At 38.9% G+C, this 26588-nt stretch overlaps 1 protein-coding gene across 1 annotated transcript in view; it reads right to left on the bottom strand.

The window, feature by feature from the left end:
* The window catches only part of LOC149146593 (mannosyl-oligosaccharide 1,2-alpha-mannosidase MNS1-like), a 185754-nt gene that overhangs the window by 135300 nt on the left and 23866 nt on the right, over positions 1–26588 (bottom strand). Inside the window, exons 2-6 of the mRNA XM_089450085.1 lie at positions 17152–17199; positions 16636–16830; positions 2524–2636; positions 2359–2424; positions 1866–2037 (exon numbers count right to left, since the gene is read on the bottom strand). Of these exons, the coding sequence (XP_089306211.1) occupies positions 1866–2037; positions 2359–2424; positions 2524–2636; positions 16636–16830; positions 17152–17199 (594 nt within the window). The remainder of the gene's footprint in view (positions 1–1865; positions 2038–2358; positions 2425–2523; positions 2637–16635; positions 16831–17151; positions 17200–26588) is intronic.

Here is a 26588-nt window from a genome sequence, read left to right as displayed (position 1 = left end):
AATTAAAGAATACCTTATCAAGTGGAAGAATCTACCAAAAGAAGAAGCCTCTTGGGAGACAAAAGCATTTCGCCAAAAACACCCATCATTATGTATGCTTTGAGGACAAAGCATCTTTTCAAGAGGGAGGCAATGTTATGTAAAAATTATTTAGTGTAATTAGACGAAAGGGCATGATCATAAGATCATGCCCTTTCCCAAAAAGGTACCCATGGCAGTATATAAGCCAGGGACCCTCATTGTAAAAAACCATCATTCAGTTTATTAATAAAATATATATATATATATATATATATATATATATATGTTTTTGTCTATTACTAAGCTTTTATGCTCCATAGGATCACCTCCACCAAAACTAATCAAAAATAAGGGGTCTTAAAACCCTCAAAGCCTCAAGCTCAAAAAATCAAAGATATTCCCACATTGGGGGTTGCAATGCAATCCCCAATTTGAGCTTTTTTTGCCCCATCCAACACAGTGTTCACCCAAAGTGGACCGAAATATTGGAAAAAATGGATTTCGCCCCCTTTCAAGACTATAGCCTACGAGATTGTATTGGCTACTTTGTCCTCCCATAGGCAATTAATCACTAAAGGACATTACACAATTAAGTAAAGACATTCAAATATTGCAGTGCAAATGATAGCAATTCTGAGGGTACCTACTACTAAAAGATTGGAAATTAAAGATGCAACAACAATGCATAGAGAAAACAAAACTTCAAAATAAAAGCAACAAAACACTACTAAGACACCTTATGGACGTCCTAATCACAAGAGCAAGTACATTAATCAATCAGGGCATCAGCATCAATTAGAAGGAAAACAATTGACATATCTACCGAAGAATAGCGATACCAGCATTATCAAGTCTTATGATAACAATTCATCGTGGGAAGCCTATAAGTGTAACATTCAACATAGGATAGAATTAGGTTGGCCAAATCATGTGACAGATTGACAATTCTGCTCAGCGCTTAAAAGTTCATTTCATCTAGTATCATCACCCATGAAAACGTCAAGATCATGCAAAGACATTACGAGTGGAAGTACAACTATAAAAGCCTTTTCATCCATATGCTTTGAGAAGAAAGCATTTCTTGAGAGGAAGGCTATGTTATGAACATGAACATGAAATAATACAAATAGTAAATAACATAAATAATAATAAGTTAAAATTATGAAAGGGCGTGTCTCAAAAGACATGACTCCTTACGAAATGGTACTCCCACCTAATATTTATATGGGATCCATCATTGTGTTCAATCATATCAGTTTTGTATTGAAGCATTTATATATAAATATTATTGACCTGATGATGGATATTCTCATATTCCATATATTCTGAATATTTGTATGATAAACTTTGCTCATATCATACCCAAACATAGCCAAGTTTACCATATGAATATGATCAATCATCACATCAAGACTCAAAATCGTATTATCGTAATGGACCATGGCATGCAAATATGATTCACGAACCAGAATGAACATTAAACTGTCCAATGTCAAGTCAAGACTCGAAAGAATTAAATCTGAAATCTTATGAATCAGCAGATTTATGTTGCCTCAGAGATTCCTGCTAAACATACCAGGTTCAAGGGAGTTTTGTCAGTTTTGGTAGGTCAACCTGGCTCCAGGTCAGACCTGCTGGGTCTTGGTCAAAGCAACCTGTTTAGGATGGAGAGTCACGTAAACTTGGTGATTCATGAGCCTACCCATCGGCACTTGTGACAATGGATTGTACATACTTTATTTCTTTTTGTTTTGTAGATATTTGCTATGTTAATATAAGAAGTATTTCATCGGAAATAAAAAAAGGAAAGAATAAAAATTTCAAGTGTTTTTGAATGTAAATACCCCTGTCCATCCAGGATTATGTGCATTTCCATGAACCAAATTAATTGCGTTGTAAGGTATTCCTGATGGTGTGTTCCAAGCAGGCAGCAACCTATCTGCAATCTGTTTTGCTCTTTCCAGAAAGATACTATCTCCTGCCAGGTCATATGCACTGAGAAGCCCTCCTACTACTCTGTAATTCAAAAAAGGCAAAAAAATATTAGAGCACTCCTTAGAGACAGAACCAAGTTAATTGAAACAATATGCTGTATATCAAGGACTGGAGAGTGCCATTGCTAATATCTTGCAATGTCTATACTTCACCATTCCAGGCTCAATTAACCCTTCATCATCACATATATCTAATTTACTTATCATTTATAGATTGGTAATGCAACCAATTTCAAAGCTTCACAACACAACGTGAATTTTCACAGCTTCATCTTTTATCTATAAGAAAGATTTGTATAAAATTCAAGCAAAAAGCTGATGAAGAATAGTGTTTCATGTAAACCTTATTGTAGTCTCAAAAACACTTGCAACAACATCTTTGTTGAAGTCTAGAGAGTCGGTGACCCATCTGCAATTAGCCAAAAAACATCAAATGTTTTTCAAGCAACAAACCAAAGAGCAAGGTGCTTCAAGCTTGCGATGATATAGACAAAACCCCAAAACTTACCCTTTCGCTTTCTGAAATTGCTCATCTAATCCCATTATGTACAATGTGTCCAGAGAATCTATAATGGATGCCCCAAGACCTCCGAAGTTATTCACTCCACTCCTTGACTGTGGCTGAACCATTAACACTTAAGAAAATAAATATTCATCTAGCAACATTAAATAGAAGCAATTGAACAATGACAGCCAAACTACGACTCAATCAACAGTTGAGACTGAAATTTCTTTACAACCTCGCAAACTGTGTAAAAATAGAATGCCTTTAAATTTTCAGGATAAATATTCAGACAGGTGAACCAGAAAACATTTTCTTCTCTAACTACTATACTTGTAAAAGAATTCCATAATAAAGCCCATTATAAAACTATAGTTGTTACAATGTTCAAAAGGAATTTAGATATAACAGTAAATGCAACTAAAGCAACAATACATCAAATGCATGGTGTCATAGTCCATGGTAGTTCACAATCAACAAAACAGATGCAGAAGGTAAACCGTAACATGCCAGCCTTGAGGACATTTATAAAAGGCAGGTTAAATGACTGTGAATTATTAATTCCTAACAGTTTTAATGTTATTCAAGCACTCTCTAGCTATGATTTCAGATCCTGGATGATCTGATCCATCTACTTCCATGGCTTTCGCAAGAGGTGGGAATGTAGTTCTCCACTCGCCAGGCCCTGCCACAAAAGGGTTTCTCTCCTTTGATGAATTTACAACCGAATTCAAGAAAATGGTGCAGGATACAAGCAAGAAACAAAAATCACTTTCCCAGAAGCTGACTGTCGACTAAGTAATCTGGTTCGTGTTCATGTTCGAGTTCAGGAACTTGAAGTTCGACAAAAAATTGACAGTGAAAATTTTGAGGATAAAATTCAGCACTAAGTTCAACATATTACAAATTTAAAAAATTAAATATTTAATACAATAAAATTCAATACTCTCCTTAGATATATATGATACAAATGAAAATAGCATGCCAACATGATTAAACATATCTTTCTAAAACACATTTTCTTATTCATAATTTAAAAATCACGTTCATGAAACATAAAATTAACAACATAAACATAACAACAAAAAAGGTTATAAAATTGAAAACGCAAAAAGAAAATTGGAACGTGATTACAAAATTGAACCTTCAACCCTTCCCACTCAGCATATCGAAATACAATGTTGAAGGCTGAAGCCTGAAAGGAACACCAGGGGGGAGTCAGGACGAGGGTTGACCAGTCACCAGAGTGCCAATGGTCATCCAATCACAGCGCAGTGTGCAAATGGGCACTGCCACCCCAGGCATGGAGCCTGTTATTTTGTAGGGTCTTGGTCAGACAGATCTCCCTGGCAATGATTCAGGCAGAGAGAACCTGCATGACACTACACAGCAAGGCTGAGGTCACAAAATCCAAGAGTGCACTGTGTAGGCAGCGGTCAGGGTCACTTAAGGTGCAGAATGGATGTGGCCGGCCACGAATTTAGGGTTTTTCCCTTTACTTTTTTTAATTAATTCATGCATCGAACAAAATCTGTTATGAAACCAGCTCACAAAAAGATAGAAAAGATAGATCAACGCCTTAAAAATAAGCCTCTTCGAGGGGGCAACCTCCTTTACATTACACAAATGAAAAATTCTTCGATGTTACAAATGACAAGACCTCCTTTCTATATATAGGAGTCTAACGGGTCATAATATAATCAGAGCCGACATAACAATAATAATGTAAGGGCACAATAATTACAATATGGGGACTACGTGGGTACAACAATATAATAAGGGGGTTGTACTAATAACAATAAGGGGTTACACTAGTAGTATAGGGGCCTAACAAAATCAAACCTCAACGAATTTGTTTGAATCCATATCAAGTTTGGCAATTTTCAAACCTGGAGGATAATGTTCACCAAACCCGATGACTTAGACTATTGTCGGGTGCATTCTCCAAGCTTCTCATGTTTATAATGCTTCTTGTTGGTTCCCCAACAGGACTTAGTTTCGGCAATTAGACCACATTCTATGTAGTATGTACTATGAACCCACTTGTGATCAAAATATGGTGGTGAGAGGAAACTTATGTTGGCACCTCAAGATGTTTGTGCTATGCCCAAAGACAACGGCAGTTTTTGGCCATATCCTAGTGGCCAAAGCGAGTGGTAAGGTCTTTGAGGGTAATGCTCCCAACAGATTCGGTTTCGGCATTGGTTGATGACTGCTCAACACATTGGTCAAGTTCAGGCAGCCTTTGGATTTATGTCACAAGATTCATCGAACTTCAAACATTAAGCTTTGAAATTCAGCAAACCTAAAAAAATTGTGGTTCAGCCAACCTCATGGCCATTGACCAAGTCCACACCTCAATCTCATGACCTCATGCCACAGCTCAAACTTGTAATCGATTCTCGCAGTTTCCAAGTCTATACCTCAATCTCTTACTATTTTATGGTAATTAAAGTTTATATATATATAGAAAATGTATATTGACAAACTTAATAGCAAACCTCATCCAAACTTCATCAAAAAATTCAAACATTGCCGAACCGAAACTCAAACCCGAACCATGTGACTTAGCTTAGGAGTGTGTGATATTAACTCTTGCCTCAACTTTTTCAAGTCCGTAGGTTTCTTACTTTCCACAATATTTGGTCAGCTTGGAGGGATGCCTCGAGTTTGGTCTATTGGCATTCCAAGGGCAGATGAGAAGGGTGGGATCTAGCCAGTCAGTCCATTTGGAGTTGGCATATCCACGGGTCTTGTGTTACTGAGATGCCTCATTTTCAGGCTCATAGCTCAAGCATAAAAGGCTTCTTCTTTTGTAGAGGTTTATGGAGATCTTTCCTCAAAGCTATAAGGGTTGGCATTTTCTTGCTCAATAATAATTTGGGTTGCTTGTCCTAGACCATATCTCTAATAAGGAGCTAAGGAGTCTTATTCAAGACATTGAGCTTTAAAGATGAAAATTGAGATAACTGAGGCCTTTTTGGAGAGACTGGGCTCGGAGTTTTTGTCCCCTACTTCTGTAGTATGACTCCAGGCAATTGTATTCAATTTTTCATTAGAGACACCTACTATCTATGGTTCTAAATGCAAGATGGGTATCCACTGATGCAGAGGAGAGATAGGTGCATCAAATTCACAATTTGTGGTATATTTGGCTCTCTAATAAGCTAAAGCGATTTTGCCTAGTTTGTGATTTATCTGAGGATCCCATCCAATGCAAGTGGGCTCTGAAATGGATTATATCCAGTTTATCAACATCTGAAGATGATGAAGCATATCTTTTGGGAGTGCTTGTTTGCCAAGAGTTGTTGGATATATGTGGTGGATCAGTATTCAATTCCTTTCCAGGACAGGATGCAGTGGCATGTTGCAGTTCTTGGAGATGACCATTTTCATCTTCATATTGCTTTTCTAGGATTTGGAAAATGCCTCAAATTTCAGCATTCTTCATCCTTTGGAAAGTCAAGTGAAGTTTGTACTTAAGAAAAAGAATAACTCAGTCTCTACATTCTATTCTTTATGGCAATGAGATCCACCACCAACTCCTGGCTAAGGGCACTCTGTTGATCAAAGATGCTCAATCTCTTGATTGATAACTTATAAGTTATTATGATTTTCGCCTGCTTTAGTCATGCTACAAAAGAGGTAGAGATCCATTGTATATACTATATACCATTCCACTTTATGCATTTTTATTTGTAGATATAAGACCTATTTTTCTATTTAAAAAAACAATAAAAAAATCAAGTAGCTCCTCTCCACAACAGAAATTTGATAGAAGAAAGACAAATGCCCTTACCTTTGATCTTCCCTCCAATCTTCTCAAAGAGGAAATCCTTCTTTCTTTAGACCATGTATTGATGGGTAACCTCACCGTAGAATGGTCAAATTCTTAGGTAATTAGAGGTAATGGGTGCTGCAAACAAAACAGTGAATACTACTATATGCATGGACAGGGCTTTTTCTCCTCTCATTTCAAACTGAAGGAAGATCATGATTTTATTTTCAGAAATGGCCAATGGATTTTGGGATCCTGCCCTCTATATTTGCCATTTGAATAGGTGGTTCTAGGATTTCAACCCAAAGGTAAAGATACCATCAAGAGTCACAATGTGATGTGTGTGTGTGCCTTCCTTTTCTGTTGCTCAACCTTTGGAACTATTTCACTCAAGAGACAATAAGGAACTAAGTTGGGCCATTATTTAAGTAGATCCCAACCAAAAGTTGGTATCTATGCTTGCACAAGAATATGCGTAGAGATAGATTTATGGAAGTACCACTCCCAAAGGCCTGGAACTACATTTGGATGATAGAATTCTTGGGTCTCTTCTCAGCCTCCCCCTCCAGGGGATCAATTCCAAACAATTTCATAGCAGGACACCCCCAACCAGTCCGATCACCTCTCAATTCCACAGAAGTGGTAGGAGATCCATTCAAAGTTCTTTTTCTTTCATCCTTCGATACTCAAAGTATATCCCTCACTCTTACAACACCCTCAAGATCATACAACCGAATCCACCACTGGTTCCAATGGACTTCGACAATGAGCAAGAGCCCAGTTCGTCTCCCTCACCATCAATCATCAAACTTGAGAGCCCTTGACATATTTATCTCCATTTCCAAATCTTTCTATCTCACTCATTCTTTCTTGAGAAGCTATTGATTATTTTGCATCATGCCATGGTTTTTTATATGTGTTCTCACTGCATTACCACTTGTTTCTTTCTTTCTCTATGTATTTTCAGCACTTTCTTGGAGCTACAATTGCACTCCCACGTTGTATTCATACTAATTGTACTCTTCTTCATGATCCTGACTTCTCCTAATGTCATTGTAAGAGAATCTATAAGAAGACAAGGAGGGAGAAGCGATGCCTATTGGAGGTTTCCTGGGTTATGTCATAGAGAAAGGTAGTATGTGAAAATGATGCATGAAGGTTCTCCAGGGAAATAGTGAAGAGCTTCAAGAAGCTCATAACTCCTTGTGGCAATAAATTTGCACTTCTTATGACAAAGGAGACACCAATAATCTTCTTGAAGGTGTGGAATGGAGAGAGGGTCATGCAAAAAAGCAAAACTGTTAATTTATGGTATGTTCCATGCTTAGAGCTGTTTACTTCAATTCTTCTTATTAGCCACAGTTTAGCAATCACATAAACATAAAGTAAAGTGCAGATAGAACATTAATAGATCGACAGAAAACAAGCCAAGACAAGAGACACCAAATGTGGCGGCTAGCCAAGGACAAACCCCAATGCGGGGAAACCCTTTGATCAATTCTTCTTTAATCTTCAATAGTTCAGTAAAGAGAAATAGTACAAATTCATAAATCTGTAATTTTATGACAGCAATAGTAAACCCTAACTAGCAAAGTCAAATCTGGTCAAACTGAATTGACCTTCAATATGTTTGGTCAATTTCCCGGTCATCTAGTCCTCCAACAGCAAGAAGAAGCAGCCCATAAACAGCCCCAAAACACAATCAAACTGCAGTCAACTAAAGTCAACCTGCTGCCCCAAACTAGGGCAACCAATGTTGGTCAAACCAGAGGTCAGATCAATAGGATCCATAGGTTCTTCCACATCGAGCATCGTCTCATCTTCCTTTTCCTCCGGTTTCCTAGTGTCAGCTTCTCCAGATTTCCCCAATATAGGAAGATTGTCAATTTTTCTAAGAACCATATCTTTGTCAGAGGTGACATCATGGCTAATCTTGACTTCCCTTTAACCATCCACATAGATTCTATAGCCTTAGTATTTTTGCTATAGCCCACGAAGATTCCTTTCTTTCCAGATGCACCCAATTTATTCATTTTCTCTTTCGACACATGAAAATATACAAGACTTCCAAAAATTCTAAAATGAGATACGTCAAGTTTCTTACCACTGAACATCTCTTCGGGAGTCTTGGAACCCAATGCTTGATGAGGGCATTGGTTTTGAACATATACGGCGGTATTCGCAGCTTCAGCCCATAGAAACTTCAGAAGCCTTTGATCATGGAGCATAGCACAGACAGCTTCCACAATTGTACGATTCTTCCTTTCTGCCACACCGGTTTGATCAGGAGTATATGGTGTTGTAGTCTCCCTCTTAATGCCAGCCTCTTTGCAAAAGCCATGGAACTCATTGGATTCATACTCAGTCCCATTATCAGTGCTTAAGATCTTGATCTTCTTTTCGGTTTGATTCTCGATCAAGGCTTTGAAGTGACGAAACCAGGAGAACACTTCATCCTTCTTTTTCAATAAGTATATCCAAGTCTTGCGAGAATAATCATCTATAAAAGTGAGGTAATATAAATATCCTCCGAAGGAGTTCACAGGCATCATACCAGATATATCTGAGTGAATCAACTGCAATATATCAGAGGTCTTGCTATGGCTTGAGGGGAATGGTCTCCCTTTGAGCTTTCCTTCGGCACATCCCAGACATACACCTTCTTGCTCTACTTTGAACTCGGGCATCCCTGTCACCATTTGTCTCACATCGGGTAGAGCTTTATAATGAAGGTGAGCAAACCTTCGATGCCATAGTTCGGACTGAAGAGATGTGTCACAAGACATGACACCCAACGGACTTCCTCCAACCTAATATAATGAATCAACTCGAAACCCAAGAGTGAAAGCATCTTTAAAATTCTTTTTCCATACACGTACCTTGCCATCGATGAAGGCCACCTTGTAGCCTTTGTCTTCCATTGCCGAAATGGACACCAGGTTCTTTTTTAGATCAGGTACATATAGGACTTCTTGCAAATGAATTGTATTACCCTGATTCAATTGAAGAGTGACATTCCCTACACCTTTCACGGGATATTTGGAGTTGTCCCCAAGAACAATTTCAAGGTTGGTCTCCTTCTCTATCAGATTAGAGAGAGCTTCTTTGTAACCAGTGAAGTGCCTTGAGGCACCAATATCAATAAGCCAATTTCCCAGCGAGCCTGGGGGCGCAGTAGTAGAGAGGGTTACTGGTAGATAATATTCATACCTGAAGTTTCTTGCCTTCCTGGAGGGTTGACCACTTCCTTGATTTTCGGCATTCCTCTTTCCTTTGCCATTGAACCTATCATTCCTTTGATTGCCTCGAGAGTGATTTTGATCGCCGTCATGATGTGTGACCTTTCAATCAGGGCACTCCCTTTGCATAGTGGCCCATTTTGTTGCAAATGTAACATCTTCCTTTTCTTCCACCCTTCAGTCTGGCCTTTCCTTTAGATTTAGACCCGGAATAGTTTCTCCTTTTAGCATGAGAGGAGAAAGTAGAGGGATTGCCTCTAAGTGCAAGCATTTCCTGCTCTTCCATCCTTGTCTCTTCTTGAATGCATCTCGCCATCAATTCCTTAAATCCAGAAATTACATTATTGTTGAGAAGAGTGGTTCTGAATATATACCATTCAGATGGGAGCCCTCTAAGAGTTGTGATGGTCAGTTCCCTGTCAGGGATGACTTCCCCAATTAATAGGAGATCATTCTTGATCTTAATGATCCTTAGGAATTATGTTTGCATACTCTCATCTTTGCCCTTCTTAATTTCCTTCAGCTTATTCTTAAGGAACAAAAACTTGATTTGCATCATTAACTTTAAATAAACTTACCTGTCTATCGTAGATTTCCTTGGAGGTGGTCAGGTCAGAAACGTAGGCCACCAGGCGCTTGTCGATAGAGTCTCGGATGATCGTCTTTGCTTTGACTTCTCCCCTGGTCCACTTGTTCCTGGCAGCAGCAAATGCATTTCATGGAGGCCCAATGATTCTGCCTCTCACATGGTCCAACACTTCCCAGTCTTCTAATGTCAGATCGAGAGACATCTTCCATCCGTGATAGTCAGACTTCTCACGGAGCTTGTCTTCGGCAAGGAAGTATGATGAGGACCCCATGAAGTCTTTAGGAATGCTTCAACAGCCTTCGGTGATTGCTCGTGCTCATGCTCTTGCTTGGACTTTGTCTTCACCTCAGCTCTGATACCATGTTAATTTATGGTATGTTCTATGCTTAAAGTAGTTTACTTCAATTCTTCTTATTAGCCACAGTTTAGCAATCACGTAAACATAAAGTAAAGTGCAGATAGAAAATACCATAAATTAACATGGTATCATAGCTGAGGTGAAGACAAAGCCCAAGCAAGAGCAAGACAAAAAACACCAAATGTGGAGGCTAGCCAAGGACAAACCCCAATGCGGGGAAATCCTTTGATCAATTCTTCTTTAATCTTCAATAGTTCAGCAGAGAGAAATAGTACAAATTCATAAATCTGTAATTTTATGACAGCAGCAGTAAACCCTAACCAGCAAAGTCAAATCTGGTCAAACAAGATGAAATTGACCTTCAATATGGTTGGTCAATTTCCTGGTCATCTACTCATCAACAGCAAGAAGAAGCAGCCCATAAACAGCCCCAAAAATACAATCAAATTGCAATCAACTGAAGTCAACCTGCTGCCCCAAACTAGAGCAGTCAACGTTGGTCAAACCAGAGGTCAAATTGCCTCGGTTTGCATGCCAAATATTGCGGCCTGCCTAGGAGAGGCTGCCACACCAAAACTGCACTCCTGAAAAGTCAACGCTCGATCAACGTTGTCCAAAATGTCTTGCTACAGCCTCTGCCTCCTCCTGCGTCCTCCTTCCTTGCCCTACTGCGTCCCCCTTCTTCCCACATGTGAGCTTCTCTTCCTTGTGTGTAAACCCAATCAGCCAAGAGGAGAAGAATGTATGAGAGATGAGATAAGTGAATAATGACTCAACCTCACTTCTATTTATATGATATGTTGAGCATGTGTACCACACATTTAGCTACTGGCCGACCTTGACAATTTGTCAAATACAAATAAATTCATATCTCCATAAACACTTGTTGGAATCGGATGATCGTTAGATCAATCCTACACCTCTGAACGAGAGGAATCAAGGAAAAATATCAGCTGCCATAAATACGATGACTCACATGGAGTTTGGCCCTACTTGCCAATTTTAACAAAAACAGAGGGCATGTATGGAGGCGTTTGCACTCTTCGTCATACCAAGGGGACATGTAACCTGTTGGATGGTGTGGGAATAGGAGCCAAGGAAATCTTTCCAAGAAACAGGAACAGCAGAGGGCCAAGGGTCAAGAAGCAGGCCACAGTGCCAAAGGAATAGGCTGAGGGCCTGAAACAGCTAAAGGAAGGCTGGCAGCAGGGCTAAACAAGGAGGCCGAGGTCAGCTGGAGGTGACTGCAGGGCTCAGAAACCAGGCAGGGCCTGAACAGGGCTTAAAGAGACATGCCGCAGGCTGTAGGTACAGGCAGAGACTACACAAAAGGCTGAAGAGAGCTGGATACAAAAAGATAATATTTATTTAGAGGCAGAAGGTGAATTATAAAAAGGGAAATGATAATATTTATTTAGAGGCAGAAGGTGAGTTATAAAAAGGGAAATGAGGAGAGGTCTCCCCTCATTCGTTCACTTGTGTTTTTGAGAGAAGAGCTCTTGGAAAGAGTTTTGGGAGAAGAAGCGTAGAGTTTGGAAACGCTAGTCGACATAGCTGGTTTCGATGTTGAAACTATACACTTTCACTGGTTCAATGAGTAAAATCACTCAGATTTCACCGTTGGGAATCAAAGGAAAAGAAGATTTGCAAGAGATATTGCGCTTAAAAAGGTATTATCAATTGATTTTATCCACTGATATTGTGTTTTCTACATATCTTCTTACAGGTGGAGATCTCAAGACAAATCTGAAGCCAAAACTACTGGAAGATAGGACGGGTTTCTCTCTCTTTTTTGCTGGTCGAATCCACAGAGATAAGGGCTTAGTTGGAAGGCAAAGACAGGGATGAGTTCTCCTTCAATACTGCTGAGTGTGACCATTAATGAGGCCGTTGGACTTACTAAGCTGGTCAAAGTTAAGGGTTTGAGAAAGGGTGTATTGTGGATATTGTTGACATCTGTTCTGGAGCTGCGTTAAAGGGAAGCATTCTCCATCAGTTTCATCTGCTGGACAGTTACTTAAGGAAGGCCTACACTCTTCCACTCACCTGATTTTCCACTTGTGACAGTCAAAGTCGTTCCTGAAAATGATTCGAGCTATCTTGAGTCAAGTCTGGGTAGAGACAAAAATTCCTGGGCTGCATTAATGTCAGGTTTCCTGTTCTTTGAAGCCTGTGCTGTTATTCTCTAATTGTGACATGTATAAAGACTATTAAATTTACTGTGTGGAATCCATGGTTAAAGACAGTGAAAAGATATGTTGATTGTAGGCTGCCATTGTTGTTGTTGCTGGTACACTTTATGTTGATTAAATGTCAAATGAGAAATACATCATTATCCAGTGAAAAAAAAAATTATGAGAACACATGCTTCATATAAAATGTAAATCTGAAGTAGACAGAAGATAACACCTACAGCAGTGTATTTGTGAAATGTTTGACAAAAATTATCAAAGGCAATTTCTGGGCTGTTTGGTTGGAATTATCATGGCTGGTCTTAAGGAAGATGCTGGACTGATAGACCAGGTTTTGAAATCAGATGCTACTGCTCCATTTTCACTGTAAACCCAGCTGCAAATTAATTCAAAAACTGTAACTTTCCAGAACTCATTTCCTTGTGATGTTGAGTTGATATTATTGATGTTCTTGCTTATTTTCATCACTATTCAGACTTGTATCAGACTTAAGCAAATTTCTGGGCTTAATATAAATCAGATATAGTGGTTATGAAGCATTTTCCATGTTATATAATGGTCATTGTGCATGTTATTTGAATTAAAATTGTGAAAAGTGCATCTACAGCACTGTGTCACTAAACTGTTTGACAAAATGTCTCACTGAGAAAAAAACAATCAAACTCAGAAATTACAGTGGTGTTTGGGGTTTTTTCCTATTTGGAATCTTACACAATATGTAGCCACCTATGTACTGAGGAAACTGGTTGACCTACTTCTGGTCAGTTACTGGACATTAGTAAACTTATCCTATCTTATCTAGACCATGATGACAAACAAGAAAGATATATTTGAAATCAGCATCTTCATAGCTAAAATGGTTGTTGATGGAATTGAATCCACTAAGTACAAACAAAGATGTGAGCACATCAAGCCAACAGAATGAACATGAGGAACAAGAATTGCATTCCACCCTCAAAGTAGTGAAAGGAGCCAGAGGGGATTGTATGATGAAAAAAGGCTACGAGGTTTTTTCATAAGTGTGTGTATGTATTGTTTTTTATGACCTCTCGATGGTATATTGAACATATATCCCTCATATAACCTTGTATTGACATGATGTTTGAAACGTTCAAATCATGTTTAAATAGCCTTGCAGCAAATGTTTGCATGATTATTTCTTAAGAAAAATTGAATAATCAAAATTTTGCCAAGGAGAAGGGGCAAGAGAATGTTTGGCTTAAATGCCATAGAAGTAAAAACAAAATCCAAGAGTGTTAATCGTCTGAATCGTCTTCCTACTTATAAGTGATGACAGCAAACAAATCCAAGATGGAGAGACCTCTGAGGGAGGAAAGGAGGATTGACCCTGAAAGTTCTGCATTCAGTGATCAATATCATGTCCAGACACATAAATGTCTATGTATATGTTAGTGTTTGCCAACAATGGAAACCTTGGGTTAGTAATTAAAGTGTGTGCATTTCAGATTGCAGTCTTGGGAAAGAGTTTGAAGCAGTGTTTGAAAGTCATATTCAGAACAACTCCAAAATTCAATCGACCATAAAGGTATAGCCATGGCCAGCATGCCTCTTTGTTTGATTTAATATAAATCCTTCTTGTTTTTGTTCAAAAAAAAAAGAAAGCAGTTATGACATCTTATCATCATCTCTTCAATTTACATCAGGTGTGCTACAACAAAAAAATTCAAATTTGCTTTATAATACCCAATGACATTTCCAATGTCCAGTTTTAAGCATAGTTTTAAAACTCCGACTCCGACTCGGCCGAGGATCGACTCCGACTCCGACTCCGAAACGGTAATGACTCGGCCGGCTCAATTTCAGTGACTCGGTCGTTGTAAAAAATACATTAAATATTTTTTTTTTTAAAACATAATTTTAGAGATTTTCATTCATGTTTCCAAACACAACATTATAATATAGATGGAAGACAACATATGATCAAAGTAAGCTCATGAACCACTCCATTATATCAAAATGGTACCCAATGGCAATACATAGTCAACTGTCATACATGATCACAGACTCAAAACAAAAAACACATAACCAAGGAGGCTAGAAATGGCCTGTACAACAAAAGTAAACTGTGACCAGACTCTAGTACTAGTACTACAGCGACTGGCTAGTAGCTACTGCCAGAGGAGCCAAGATCATGTCGATCAATCTCTGGATCATCATCAGAGTCAGACAGGGGGTCCATGGCTCCTCCTCCTCATCATCATCTCCAACTGCAGCTGTAGAAGTGGTACCACTAGCAGGCTGTGCAACTGCAGCAGATGCAAGCTAAGATAGAGTAGATATGCCGCTGCGCTTCTGTCGTGGCTGAGCAGAGGAAGCACCTACAACTGGAGTCCTTGCTGGCTGTGACACTGAGGCTGGTGGATTGGGATCTGCATTCAACTGAACAGCATGTTCAAGTTCAATTGATGTCTCGATATCTAAATCTAAATCAAGATCCTCATCAAGATCAAACTCTGCTGGACAACTCTCCACTACCCAATCTGGTGTTGGATCAATGTCTTCCAACACAATGGGATCTGAATCAGGTCTTTTGTTCAGCAAATGGTTTCGTCTGAGCTGGAGGTTGTATTGGACATAAACTAGATCATTTAACCGTTTTTGATCCAAACGGTTTCTCTTCTTTGTGTTACTTGGGAGCAAGAGCGAAAATGGGAGCGGGAGCGACATTTTCAGAAGCTCCTAGTTTGGGAGCGAATCCCAGAGGAGTTCGACAACCAATGTCACTAACATCAAGGTACATAGAGGGATTGGTGCTCTTGATTAAATACGAGTTCCATACCCTAATACATGACAAAATTCAATGGAAACATTGCAATCCTCCAATCCTGAAATCCTGAAAAACTGATAAGTCTGTTGGATTTTGAATGAAATCTAAAATTCTACTTTCTCCATATGAAATCCAATGAGGCCGAAACCACTCTCAAACATCTTGAGTCATTTCATGGTAATGTTAAAAATTTAAGTAAAAGGATGAAAATGAAGATTAAGGAGAATGTCACTTTTACTTTAAGAATTTAACATTACCATGAAATTTGAATAGCATATCAATAGTAGAGAGCATTTGAGTGTGTTAAATAGGGTTTGGGAGGGGGAAATGGACCCCAAATGACATTTAGCAAATTCATATAACACCTTGGAGTCCAAACCAATCAGAAATCACCTTAAAAATCCATTAAAAGAATATTAAATCGCTGTTTAACGTGTTCTGGGCTGGCTTTTTGTGACTCGGCCGAGTCATTGAATGACTCGACCGAGTCATGGCTGACTCGGCCAAACGTACCGTTTCAAAGGCCGAGTCATGGCTGAGGGTATCGGCTCGGATCAACTCGGCCGTTTCGGTATCAAAACGGTCGTTTTTTAAAACAATGGTTTTAAGAGCTTTAAGCATTTTCTTAAGAGAAACTTGTTTTCTCCGTAAATTTAAACAACTCTGCACATTGCCAAAACATTTTGAATTTAGTTGACAAAGGTAAATCAGTGCAAGCATTTTTAAATTTTAAGGTAATCAATCGACATAGTACTATAAAAAGTATAAAAGAATTCTAAATTTTCAGGCAGAGACAAAAAGCAAATTTCCAAGCTCCTGTAGAATCTAGATTCCCTGGCATAAAGTTGCATTTTCTCTTGCTTTCGGGACATTGTTGAGACACTAGATTGATAGGACTTGTGCCATAATTAGGGAAGATGAAGAAATCCGATCAATCAAAATATAAGATATAATGTGAAATCCATTCAATAATCAATAGATAATCCTAAATGGGGCAAGCAATAAATAGGTGAAACCATAGCAAAATAACTCAAAAGCTGCTATCCACATGCTATACCTTACAGCTGTGGTGTGCAGTAAAATGATACATAAACAGCCCATGCACTTAAACAGACTGACAGGCAAGATTCCTTCCAATACATCAACTTAAATAAGAATATAGTCTCGGGAAAACCTGAAGTTCATCAAAGCCCCATGCATACTTCTCATATGAGGACCAGGCATGTACCATGGCTGCCTTCACTTTATTTCGTCTTTCGACATTAACAGCATCATCATAAAATATTTTCTGCTGCTCAGTGCCTTCCTGTTTCATTGGATGATCAATGTGTTTTCCTTTAGTTTCCAGGGACTGCACAAGCTCCTGTAACTGCAAGAATCATATTCTTCACCTCTTAGTCCAATTTTAAAGAAATTTACAAGACACAACCCACTTAAGTCTTGGCCACAGTTGGTAGTATTAGCCTGGACAAGATTGATATATTGCATTTATACACACTTCAATTGCCTATGCCAGTGGCTGAAATTAGAATCAATTCATCAAGAGAAATTGAAAATATGTAACTTATTTGCAAGTGAATTTAAGAATGATCTGTACTGCAGATCATTGACTGTTCCGCAGTGTATAGAGCACTATAAAGTTTGAAAAGCTTGTTGAAACTTGATACTTTCAAAGGGTCAACTAACTTGCCTGATTCTGTAACTGATCCTTTTCTTCAATCAGCTTTGCCATTTCAGCCTAAAATTGGACAAACGATTGGTCATTTCCATCCACAAAAATCCTAAAAACAGTCCAATCAAAACTGTGAACCAATTAAAAAAGCTACGTTTTCCACAACATAATTATTAAAACAACATTAGTAAAAGCCGAAACAAAACAACTATGTATTTCAACACTGACCTACTTTTAATCAAATGCACATCCGGTTCTACAAAGTGATTAGTAGAAACACTAGAAAACAGAATTCCATGACGAATGAACTAAACCAAGTCACAAATACCATGAGACACCTTAAATCAAAAAAATAGTTAAGATCATGCAAACTTAAAATATGAACAGAGAACTGTCCAACAGGATGCCATTTAGTAAAATTCCCTGCAAAGAAGATGAAAGTTGTTCTTGTTACTGGATTTTGAAAGTTCCATGAAGCAGCCACTGTGAAAAGAATCCATCACATTATGAATTTAAATTAAATCCAGTTAACCTTGCCATCACTACTACCGAAACACTATCAGGCAAGGCTCGTTAGAGTAACTACTAACAATAGAGTTGACAATTACTTATACTCTTACAACCATATCCCAGAAGAGCGAAAAAAAATCTTAAATTTCCAATACTCCGAGAATGTCAAACTTAGCTCTTCATCTGGTAGAAGTTCTTATAATAACCAAAATACACAGCAGAGATACTGACCCACTGTCTAAAATACATAAAGGAACTAGGAGAAATTGGCTATTCCCATAACAATTAACGTACTTGTTGTCACTCAGATTGTACAGGCACTACAACAACGTCTCAGGTCAGGGGTTGTCACTCTGATCCCCGCCATCTCCATTCTAGCCCTCTCCCAACAACAGGGTATGGGGGTTAGTCCCTAAGAAATGTGAGAATGCAAGACTCGTTGGCAATCAACAAGTCCGGGAGACATGATTGAATGGCCTAGCCACTTGGTTGATTTTAGCAAGTTTTAAACTTTTAAGGATTTGATTAGATTTATATGTGAAACCAGTGCCTAATGGAATCAACTACTTGCTTTATATCAATTAATGACCAAATGACCAGATGAACAACCGTTGCTTAATGGATGCTTGACTATCCTAGATGAAAGGAAAATCTTACAAACTATGTGAAATGCAAGAATCTTGGTTTATTTTAATTAGATGCCTAACTAAGTATATCCCTTGATCTTTATCTATATTGAGCCTACTCTCTAAAGTAAGTGGCAGAGAGAAGTCAAGGTGAAGCAAGCAATGGCTTGGTTAACGATCCCACTCCTTCAAATCTAACATACCCGGTGCCTCCAGCGCTACAGATATTGTGGCTCTGACGACTGCAATGTCAGCATTTTAAATACTACAGGGGCCATACTTCTCAAGCAAAGATGAAAGGGTGTTCCTATCTCTCTATCAACCAAGCTTATGCTTGGAGGTACGTTAATTAATGCAAGACTAACTCTAGGATGAGATGCAAGATGAGTTGAGTGATCTTGAGTTAAGATTGTTTAATGCCTTTAAGTACTTAGTTATGGTTACCCTTATGACAAGAGTACTTAACAATGACTTAAAAGACAATCTTATAAGCAAGATAAAGTGCTCAATGTTGCAAGTGCCAACAAGATACGAGATATATCCAAGCCCTCCAAGAGCTGCGGCGTAGGGCACTCAGCCCCTTCGGGACTGTGGCTCAAGGAAATGGCCTCCAAGAGCCCTACGGCACCCACTTAGAGGCCACGGAAAAGGATGAAGGGGAGGCCGAGAGGCCTAGGAGCGACGGAAGAGGGGAATAGGGCAGCAGAGGAGGAGAAGAAGGCCCAAGAGGCCTGCAGCCAAGTAAGGAGGAGGCAGCAAAGGAAGAATGAGGGGGCCGAGGAGGGAAAGAGGCTACAACAACCCGAGGCAGGGGTTTCGAGAGGCTAAAAGCCCAAGGCCAAGCAAAGAAAGGCAGGCCGAGACCCTTAGGGGCCTGCAGCTAGGCCTATGGGGCCCACGGCAATGGCTTCAAGGCCAAAAATTGTTGAAGAATCTAGGGCAATTAGGTGTAGAGTGATTCTTCGAGACTAGATAACAATATGTGAAGTCTTTTTACAATTTGTCTTTGCTAGCTTAATCTTCTTCTTCTCTTATTAATGCATGTGTGTGTGCTTCATCAAACTGCTATCAAACAATAAAACAAGAACACAAGATGTTGGCTCTCTGCCAGGGCCAAAACCTCTCTTCTCTTGAGAGGAAAACCCTTTGGTAAGTTTTCTCTTATTGAAGCTTCTTTCTTGATCAATGCCAAACCCTAGACCCTTGACTAGAATATCCTCCTAGCACAAGTCAAGTCCTTTCTCCTTTCTACACTTCGTTCCCCAGCACTTTATCTTCCTTCTCTTGGCACTTCGTTCCCCGGCACTTCGTCCTCCTTTAGGCAACTGGTGATGGACCTTGTTTATGTGAGCTCTAGAAGAGACTTCAATCTTTGGTCCTTGGTGAGATCCTTCACCAATGAGGATACCTTCCTTCCCTTGATCCAAATTAGCTTCTTCTTGAGGTGTAGTTGCAGACTTGATAGGGCTGCACTGCAGCCCTAATTTCTTGCACGTGTGGGAGGTTTCCCCTATACTTTGGTTCCTTTCTTCTTCGCTTGAGAGACTCTCTTCTTCACTTGAGTAGGAGGCCTTATAGGCCTAGGTTACTAGCCCAAACAATGAGATATATAGGACTGTTATCTTGTTGTTGTAGTGACCGCAGACTGTCCTCTATTTCTCGCACGTGTGACTGTTTTTCACCCTAAAAACAGTCCCTTCAACTTCGGTTTAGGTCTCTCCTTCTTCGCTGCACTAGAGGCTCCTTCTTCTTCGACTTTCCTTACCCTTTTTCGGTCTTCCTTGCTCGCTGATTTCAGAGATCATTGGTTGATGTTGTAATGGAGTGGACAGCCTCTATATATAGAGGATTGTCCCTCCTTTTAGGCCGATTGAAGGCCGACTAGAAGACTGCAAGCCGACTTGAATTTATTCCATTGTTTTGCTTCATTTGGAGGACGTTGCTGCATGGAGAGGACTTGGACTTTGCTTGGAGGTATTCCTTTGACCTTTATACTATTTTATACATAGTGTAACATGCCCTCTAAGGGTCTTACATAAATACATTGACTTTTGACTTCCTAGAAGCACTTAAACATGTGCTTGACCTACTTCAATGAGCAAGAAACTCATTGACATATATTATAAAAATAATATTTATTTTCTTGAATAAATACAAATATCAAAAGTACATTTATGAAGACCGAACCTAGTTACACTTTCTTCAACAAAATGGCCATCAAGAAAGAATTTGGTACCTTTAACTTTGATTTGAGGCATTTGCAAGATCAATGTAATGATGCAATTTGAATTCAGCAAGAAGCATTAAAGCTAAGTTGCAGGAAACGTGGCCCTAGGGGGCGTTTCACCAGGGGAAACGAAACGAAACGCGTTTCCCCGTACCGTACGGCATGGAAACGCGTTTCCGGCCGTACGGCCACGTTTCCGTTTACGGAAACGTGGCCGTACGGCCGGAAACACGTTTCCAGGCCGTACGGGCCACGTTTCCCCAAAAAAAACATTTGTTTTTTAATTTTTTTTTTTCTAATGTAGATCTCTTACATTTGTTTGCCCTAGTGTTGATATGCAGTTCATGGTAATGTTAAATTCTTAAAGTAAAAGTGATATTCTCCTTTATTTTTCATTTTCATCCTTTTACTTAAATTTTTAACATTACCATGAAATGACTCAGGATGTTTGAGAGTGGTTTCGCCGTCATAGGATTTCATATGGAGAAAGTAGAATTTTAGATCTTACTCAAAATCCAGCAGACTTATCTGTTTTTCAGGATTTCAGGATTGGGGGATTTCAATGTTTCCATTGGATTTTATCATGTACTAGGGTATGGAACTTGTATTTAATCGAGAGAACAAAGCCCTCTATGCAGGGGAGACTCCCAATAATCAAGAGAATGTAGGGTACTAGGGTATGAAACTTGTATTTAATCAAGAGCACTAAGGTCATTCGACTATGTAGGAGGAGACTCCCAATCAACCACGAGACAAAAAATTAGAAATTTCTCGTGGCTGATTTTGGATATTTCTATTTTCATTATGTGATTATTCATGAGTAAATGTGATGTAAATTTAGATACTTATAGTCTATGCATTGACAATTGACAATTTTATCATAATGTAATAAATTAGAATGTATCATATATGCTTTATGATTGCACATATTTCTTAAATTCCTAATATATATATATATATATATATATATATATATATATATATATTCGCGTTTCCCCGTTTCCAAAATTTGGGGAGGTCGCGTTTCGTATCGCTTCCCGTTTCGGAAACTCGTACCCGTTTCCCCGTTTCGTGCAACCTTGCATTAAAGGCTCCAAAAAGGCAGGAGTATGGGCAAAACATTAAATTTTAGCAGACCACAAATAATATTCAGTCAGCTAGGCAATATGCACTTTCAGATGTTAGGGAGGCCCATTTACTTGTTGCCTTACAGAAAATAAAGAAACCCAGTTCGGAGCAAGGTGAAATAGATATGCCGAACAATATCTCTGAGAAGTTACAGCAAAGACGTCATGTTTTGCCTAAAGAGAATGACAATGGCATTTTCATTATAGAAGAAGGCAAAAGTTGAAATCCCAGAAAGAGTTACCAGGATCAAGGGCAAATGATAGTCATCTATTCAAAATATCAAAGAGTGACAACTATAAATCTAAATCTGGAGACAGCAGAGACTCTTCTAAATACAGGAGATGAGCAAGACGGGTCTATTGACAGGCGACAACAAAAGCTTCATAGCTGGACAGAAAGAAAGGGGCCACAGCTTGAAGGAGAGATTCATCCAAGTAATGATGCCCTAACAAAGCTCACTGACTTGCTGTTGCCTTTCACTATGCATTCGGCTGCTCCAAAGCTTTGTTGCTAGAGCCAATCATGAACTTTGTTACTCTACTACACTATGTCGTGCAACATTACACCTTGAAACATTCTTTTGCTGTCTCAGAATTGGTTTGACATCAAACATAGCTTCAAAAGATAGGCTCCAACTCCCCTAGAGTCCTTTGCAACTATGAGTGGCCTCTCATAATCCTCTTTGCCGAGTGGGAAAAAGAATGCTACTACAGTCAGACGTCTCTCCTTTGCTGTATAGGAAATATCTTTTGATATGGTTGTTGGCTATGAATTGGAGTTTCAGTCTGCTTTGGGAATGATATCCCTTCGCTCCTCCTGTGGTGGACTCCACAAATCAACGTAGCAATAGAATAATTCTGGATTGCCCTAATATAGCTGCAAAAGCATCCCTTTCTAGAAACCCTTGGTTTGCCACAAACATATAATATGCCTTAGATTGCCTCCTCACGTCAATTAAACCATGAAACTCTTCTTGCTTGCCAAAAACCAGATGAAGAAAATGCCTCAGAGAATCATGCTAAACAGTTTAGACTCTAGAGATAGAAAAGGGATTAGCTATGGTGGGATCATCATCACTGAAGTCTGAAACCATTCAGAGGGAAAGGGGGGTCTTAAAACCCTTGGAGCCTCAGCTCACAAAATAGAAATATTCAATCAACCATAATGAGAAAATGATTTCTCCTCACTCTTATTTATAGACTCCTTTTGGGGTCTCTTCTCCTTAATTTAATTTGAGGGGTTACAAGTTTCCTTCCACTTAGCCCCAATTCTAGCTTCCTTCACAAGTTTTTCCACATTTACCCTAATTTACCCAATGTTTCCCCAAAAGCATTGGATAATGAGTTCCCCCCTTATCATTGAATATAGCATATGGTTTTGGATGGGCTACTCTTTCTTGCCTTGGGCAATTAATTAATATGGAAGATTACAATCCCTCCTTCCTAAAAATTGTCCCTTTGCTTTCAAGAAAGAAGGCCTCTCAATTGTCTCATATCTTTCCTTTTGGTCACTTTCAAACCACCCACCTCCATTTGAAACAAGTGATGCAACAGTCTTTGGCTCTTTTCCAACTTTGCCACCATCGTGAATATTTGCAATTGCAAAAACTGCCCATGAATGCCTTTAAGTAATCAAGTGACCAACATTGAAGTTTGGGGTGATGTTGATGTTGAAACACCCATAATCATATAATAGAATTGAATGAAGACCATCTCTTTCCCTGTGCTTATCAATACATCCTTCTTTAGGTTTCTTGAAATGCATTCCCTCTGGATCTCTATATAAGATTAATTCATTGCTACCCCTATGACAATGTAAAGAATCCTTGAGATTCATAGACATTTTATCTTTGTTAGCATTAACTTTTAAATTCCAATACTATCCATTGCTTGGATGAATCTCTCCTTCAAGTTGTGGCCCCTTTCTTTCTGCCCAGCTATGAAGCTTTTGTTGTTTCCTGTCAATAGACCCCTCTTGCTCATCTCCTGTATTTAGAAGAGTCTCTGCTGTCTCCAGATTTAGATTTATAGTTGTCACTCTTTGATATGTTGAATAGACGGCTATCATTTGCCCTTGATCCCGGTAACTCTTTCTGGGATTTCAACTTCTGCCTTCTTCTATAATGAAAATGCCATCGTCATTCTCTTTAGGCAAAACCTGACAGCTTTTCTGTAACTTCCCAGAGATATTGTTCAGCATATCTATTTCACCTTGCTCCAAACTAGGTTTCTTTATTTTCTGTAAGGCAACAAGTAAATGGGCCTCCCTAACATCTGAAAGTGCATATTGCCTAGCTGACTGAATATTACTTGTGGTCTGCTGGAATTTAATGTTTTGCCCATACTCCTGCCTTTTTGAAGCCTTTAATGCTTCTTGCTGAATACAATTTGCATCATTACATTGATCTTGCAAATGCCTCAAATCAAAGTTAAAGGTACCAAATTCTTTCTTGATGGCTTGCACATTCCTTTTTGCTCGAAAGATCTGCTTTTTCAGGGAATCCAACCCTTGATCCAGAAATTTACTACGTTTTTGAATTTTGTCAATGTGGCCAAATATCTCTTTTATATCATGCAACAATTGTTTTTCTTCCTGTAAAAGCATATTCTTGTGCTCAATTCTGTTTTGCATCTGGTATTTCTCATGAATTTCTTTTAACCATTGTCACTGGCCAACATTACTCACAAGATAGACAGGTAAGCTCTTCCTCTTTGAAGAAATATCTGGATTAATGAGACCTTGCCTGAGAGATGGGTTGGGCTTCCATTTGACAACAGACTTCAGTATATCAAATGCTAGCTCGGGTTGGCCTGGGAAACTCTCTAACTTGTACTTGAACACACCATATCCTGACTTCCCTTTATCCAACCATGAATCTTCAACCTTGTAGAGACCAACATAAATATTTCCAGAAAGATTAGTATTGTCCTTGATACCTCGAATCACTCTAACTTCAAATCCATGATGCTTGCTTCGCTCAAGGCAAGATTCCCCTTTTCTAGTTTCTGATCATCATTCTGTTTCTTATCCAATTGGCAGTTATTTCCCCCCTGCCTGGTGTGAACCAATGTTTCTTCACCATCATCCTTATCATCTTCACACCCACCAAATGCAATAATACTGACAGCAACTGGATCATTCCACTCACTGTTGTTAACACCCATGTAGTTCAATCCAGCCTGCACCTGACCATGCAAGCCAAGTATACACATCTCCAGTCTAAAGAAGAAATGATCACTGAATTAGATTCCTGGAACAGATCCTTTTGTCTTTTTGTTTTGATTAAGCCACAACCATTGTTGTTAAAATCGCGATATTATCGTATAATTGCGATAATTTCAATGAAAAGAGAAAATCGCGCTTAGTAATCGGATTTTTTTTGGCCCGATTTTTTCGAAAAAATCATGGGAGGCTCAGGCAGCGCGTGTTAAAAGGGAAAAACACGATTTTTTTTCATTTCATTTGGACAGCAGAGCGCGCAGTGGGGTTTGGAGACTTAGAGTCATGGAGGCTTGGAGATTCTGCCATTTTGGAGCTAAATCAACTACGTGGAGGAGAAAATCAAAGAGTGTGCTAAGGAGGAGACCGATTATCTCCATAAAAAACGGTATGGGCACCAATGTTTTTTGTTTTCATTGTTTTGTAACTTTGTTTTTGTTTTTTTTCAATGTTTTTAGTTGGGTTTGGAATGGGGTTTTGGACATTTGTCTAATGTAATTTTTTTTTAGTTTTTTTGGTTGGGTTTGGAATGGGGTTTATGACATTTGTCCGATGTATTGTCTTTTTAGTTTTTTTGGTTGGGTTTGGAATGGGGTTCCTTAAATTGTATGTAATTTTTTTTTAGTTTTTGTACAATGTAAATAGTAAAATACTAAATTGTAAGTTTGTAACTTGTAAATAGTAAATACTAAATTGTAATCCTTATTTTCCCACAGGTTCACCAAAACACCATTCAAGTTTTCAACTTCAAAGTTCAAAATCAAACATGCCAAGGAAATTGGACCCTTTCTGGAAATTTGGTGAACCTAATGCTCCGAATGATAGACTAAACTTGACTTGCAAGTTGTGTGGGCACCATATGTCCGGGGGGGTGTACAGATTGAAGTATCACCTGGCAAAAATCTCTGGATTTGATGTAGGGCCTTGCAAAAATACAAATCTTGAACTCATCCAAAGAGCCATGAAAGCATTGGAAACTTTAGACCACAATAGAGAGGCCAAAGAAGAAATAAAGAGGCAACTAAAAAAGTCAGTTGAACAAGCAAGTGCCACTGGTTCTACTGCAGCATCAACCAATCCGGTAGCTGCCTCATCATTTTTTGTTCCTCGAACCACACCTGGTTCATAGCCATCTATCAGTTCAATGCTAAAAAACTAAGAAAGAACAAGCTGACAAGTTGCTGGCAAAATTTCTCCTTTGGAGTGATATTCCTTTCAGCATTGTAAAGAATAATCCATTTTTCCAACCTGCTATTGATGCTATTGCAACTATTGGCCCAGGGTACAAAATCCCTTCTTATCATGACATTAGAGGCCGGATTCTTCAAACTGAAAAGCTTGACTGCACCAAAATATTGGAGGATTTTAGGGGCATGATGGGCACAAACAGGATGCACTGTGATGTCAGATGGATGGACTGACCAAAAGGGGAGAACCCTTATAAACTTCTTGGTTAGTTGTCCCAAGGGGACTCCGTTTATCAAATCTGTTGATGCATCTGCACAAATCAAAGATGCAAGAACTTTATGTGATTTGCTAGATGTGTTTATTTTGGAGGTGGGTGCAGAAAATGTTGTCCAAGTCATAACGGACAATGCTGCAAATTATGTTGATGTTGGCAAGATGTTTACAGACAGGCATCCTACTTTATTTTGGACACCTTGTGCTGCACACTGTATTGATTTGATGTTGGAGGGCATAGGGAAAATTTCCTTTGTCAAAGATATTGTTGAGTCATTCCAAAA

This window comes from Pinus tabuliformis, chromosome X (genome assembly GCF_031772625.1).
Source record: "Pinus tabuliformis cultivar Carrire ecotype Pingquan chromosome X, CPIR1, whole genome shotgun sequence".
Lineage (NCBI taxonomy): Eukaryota > Viridiplantae > Streptophyta > Pinopsida > Pinales > Pinaceae > Pinus > Pinus tabuliformis.
The sequence above is the reverse complement of the archived record's forward strand: the minus strand, read 5'-3'. Positions and strand labels throughout refer to the sequence as shown.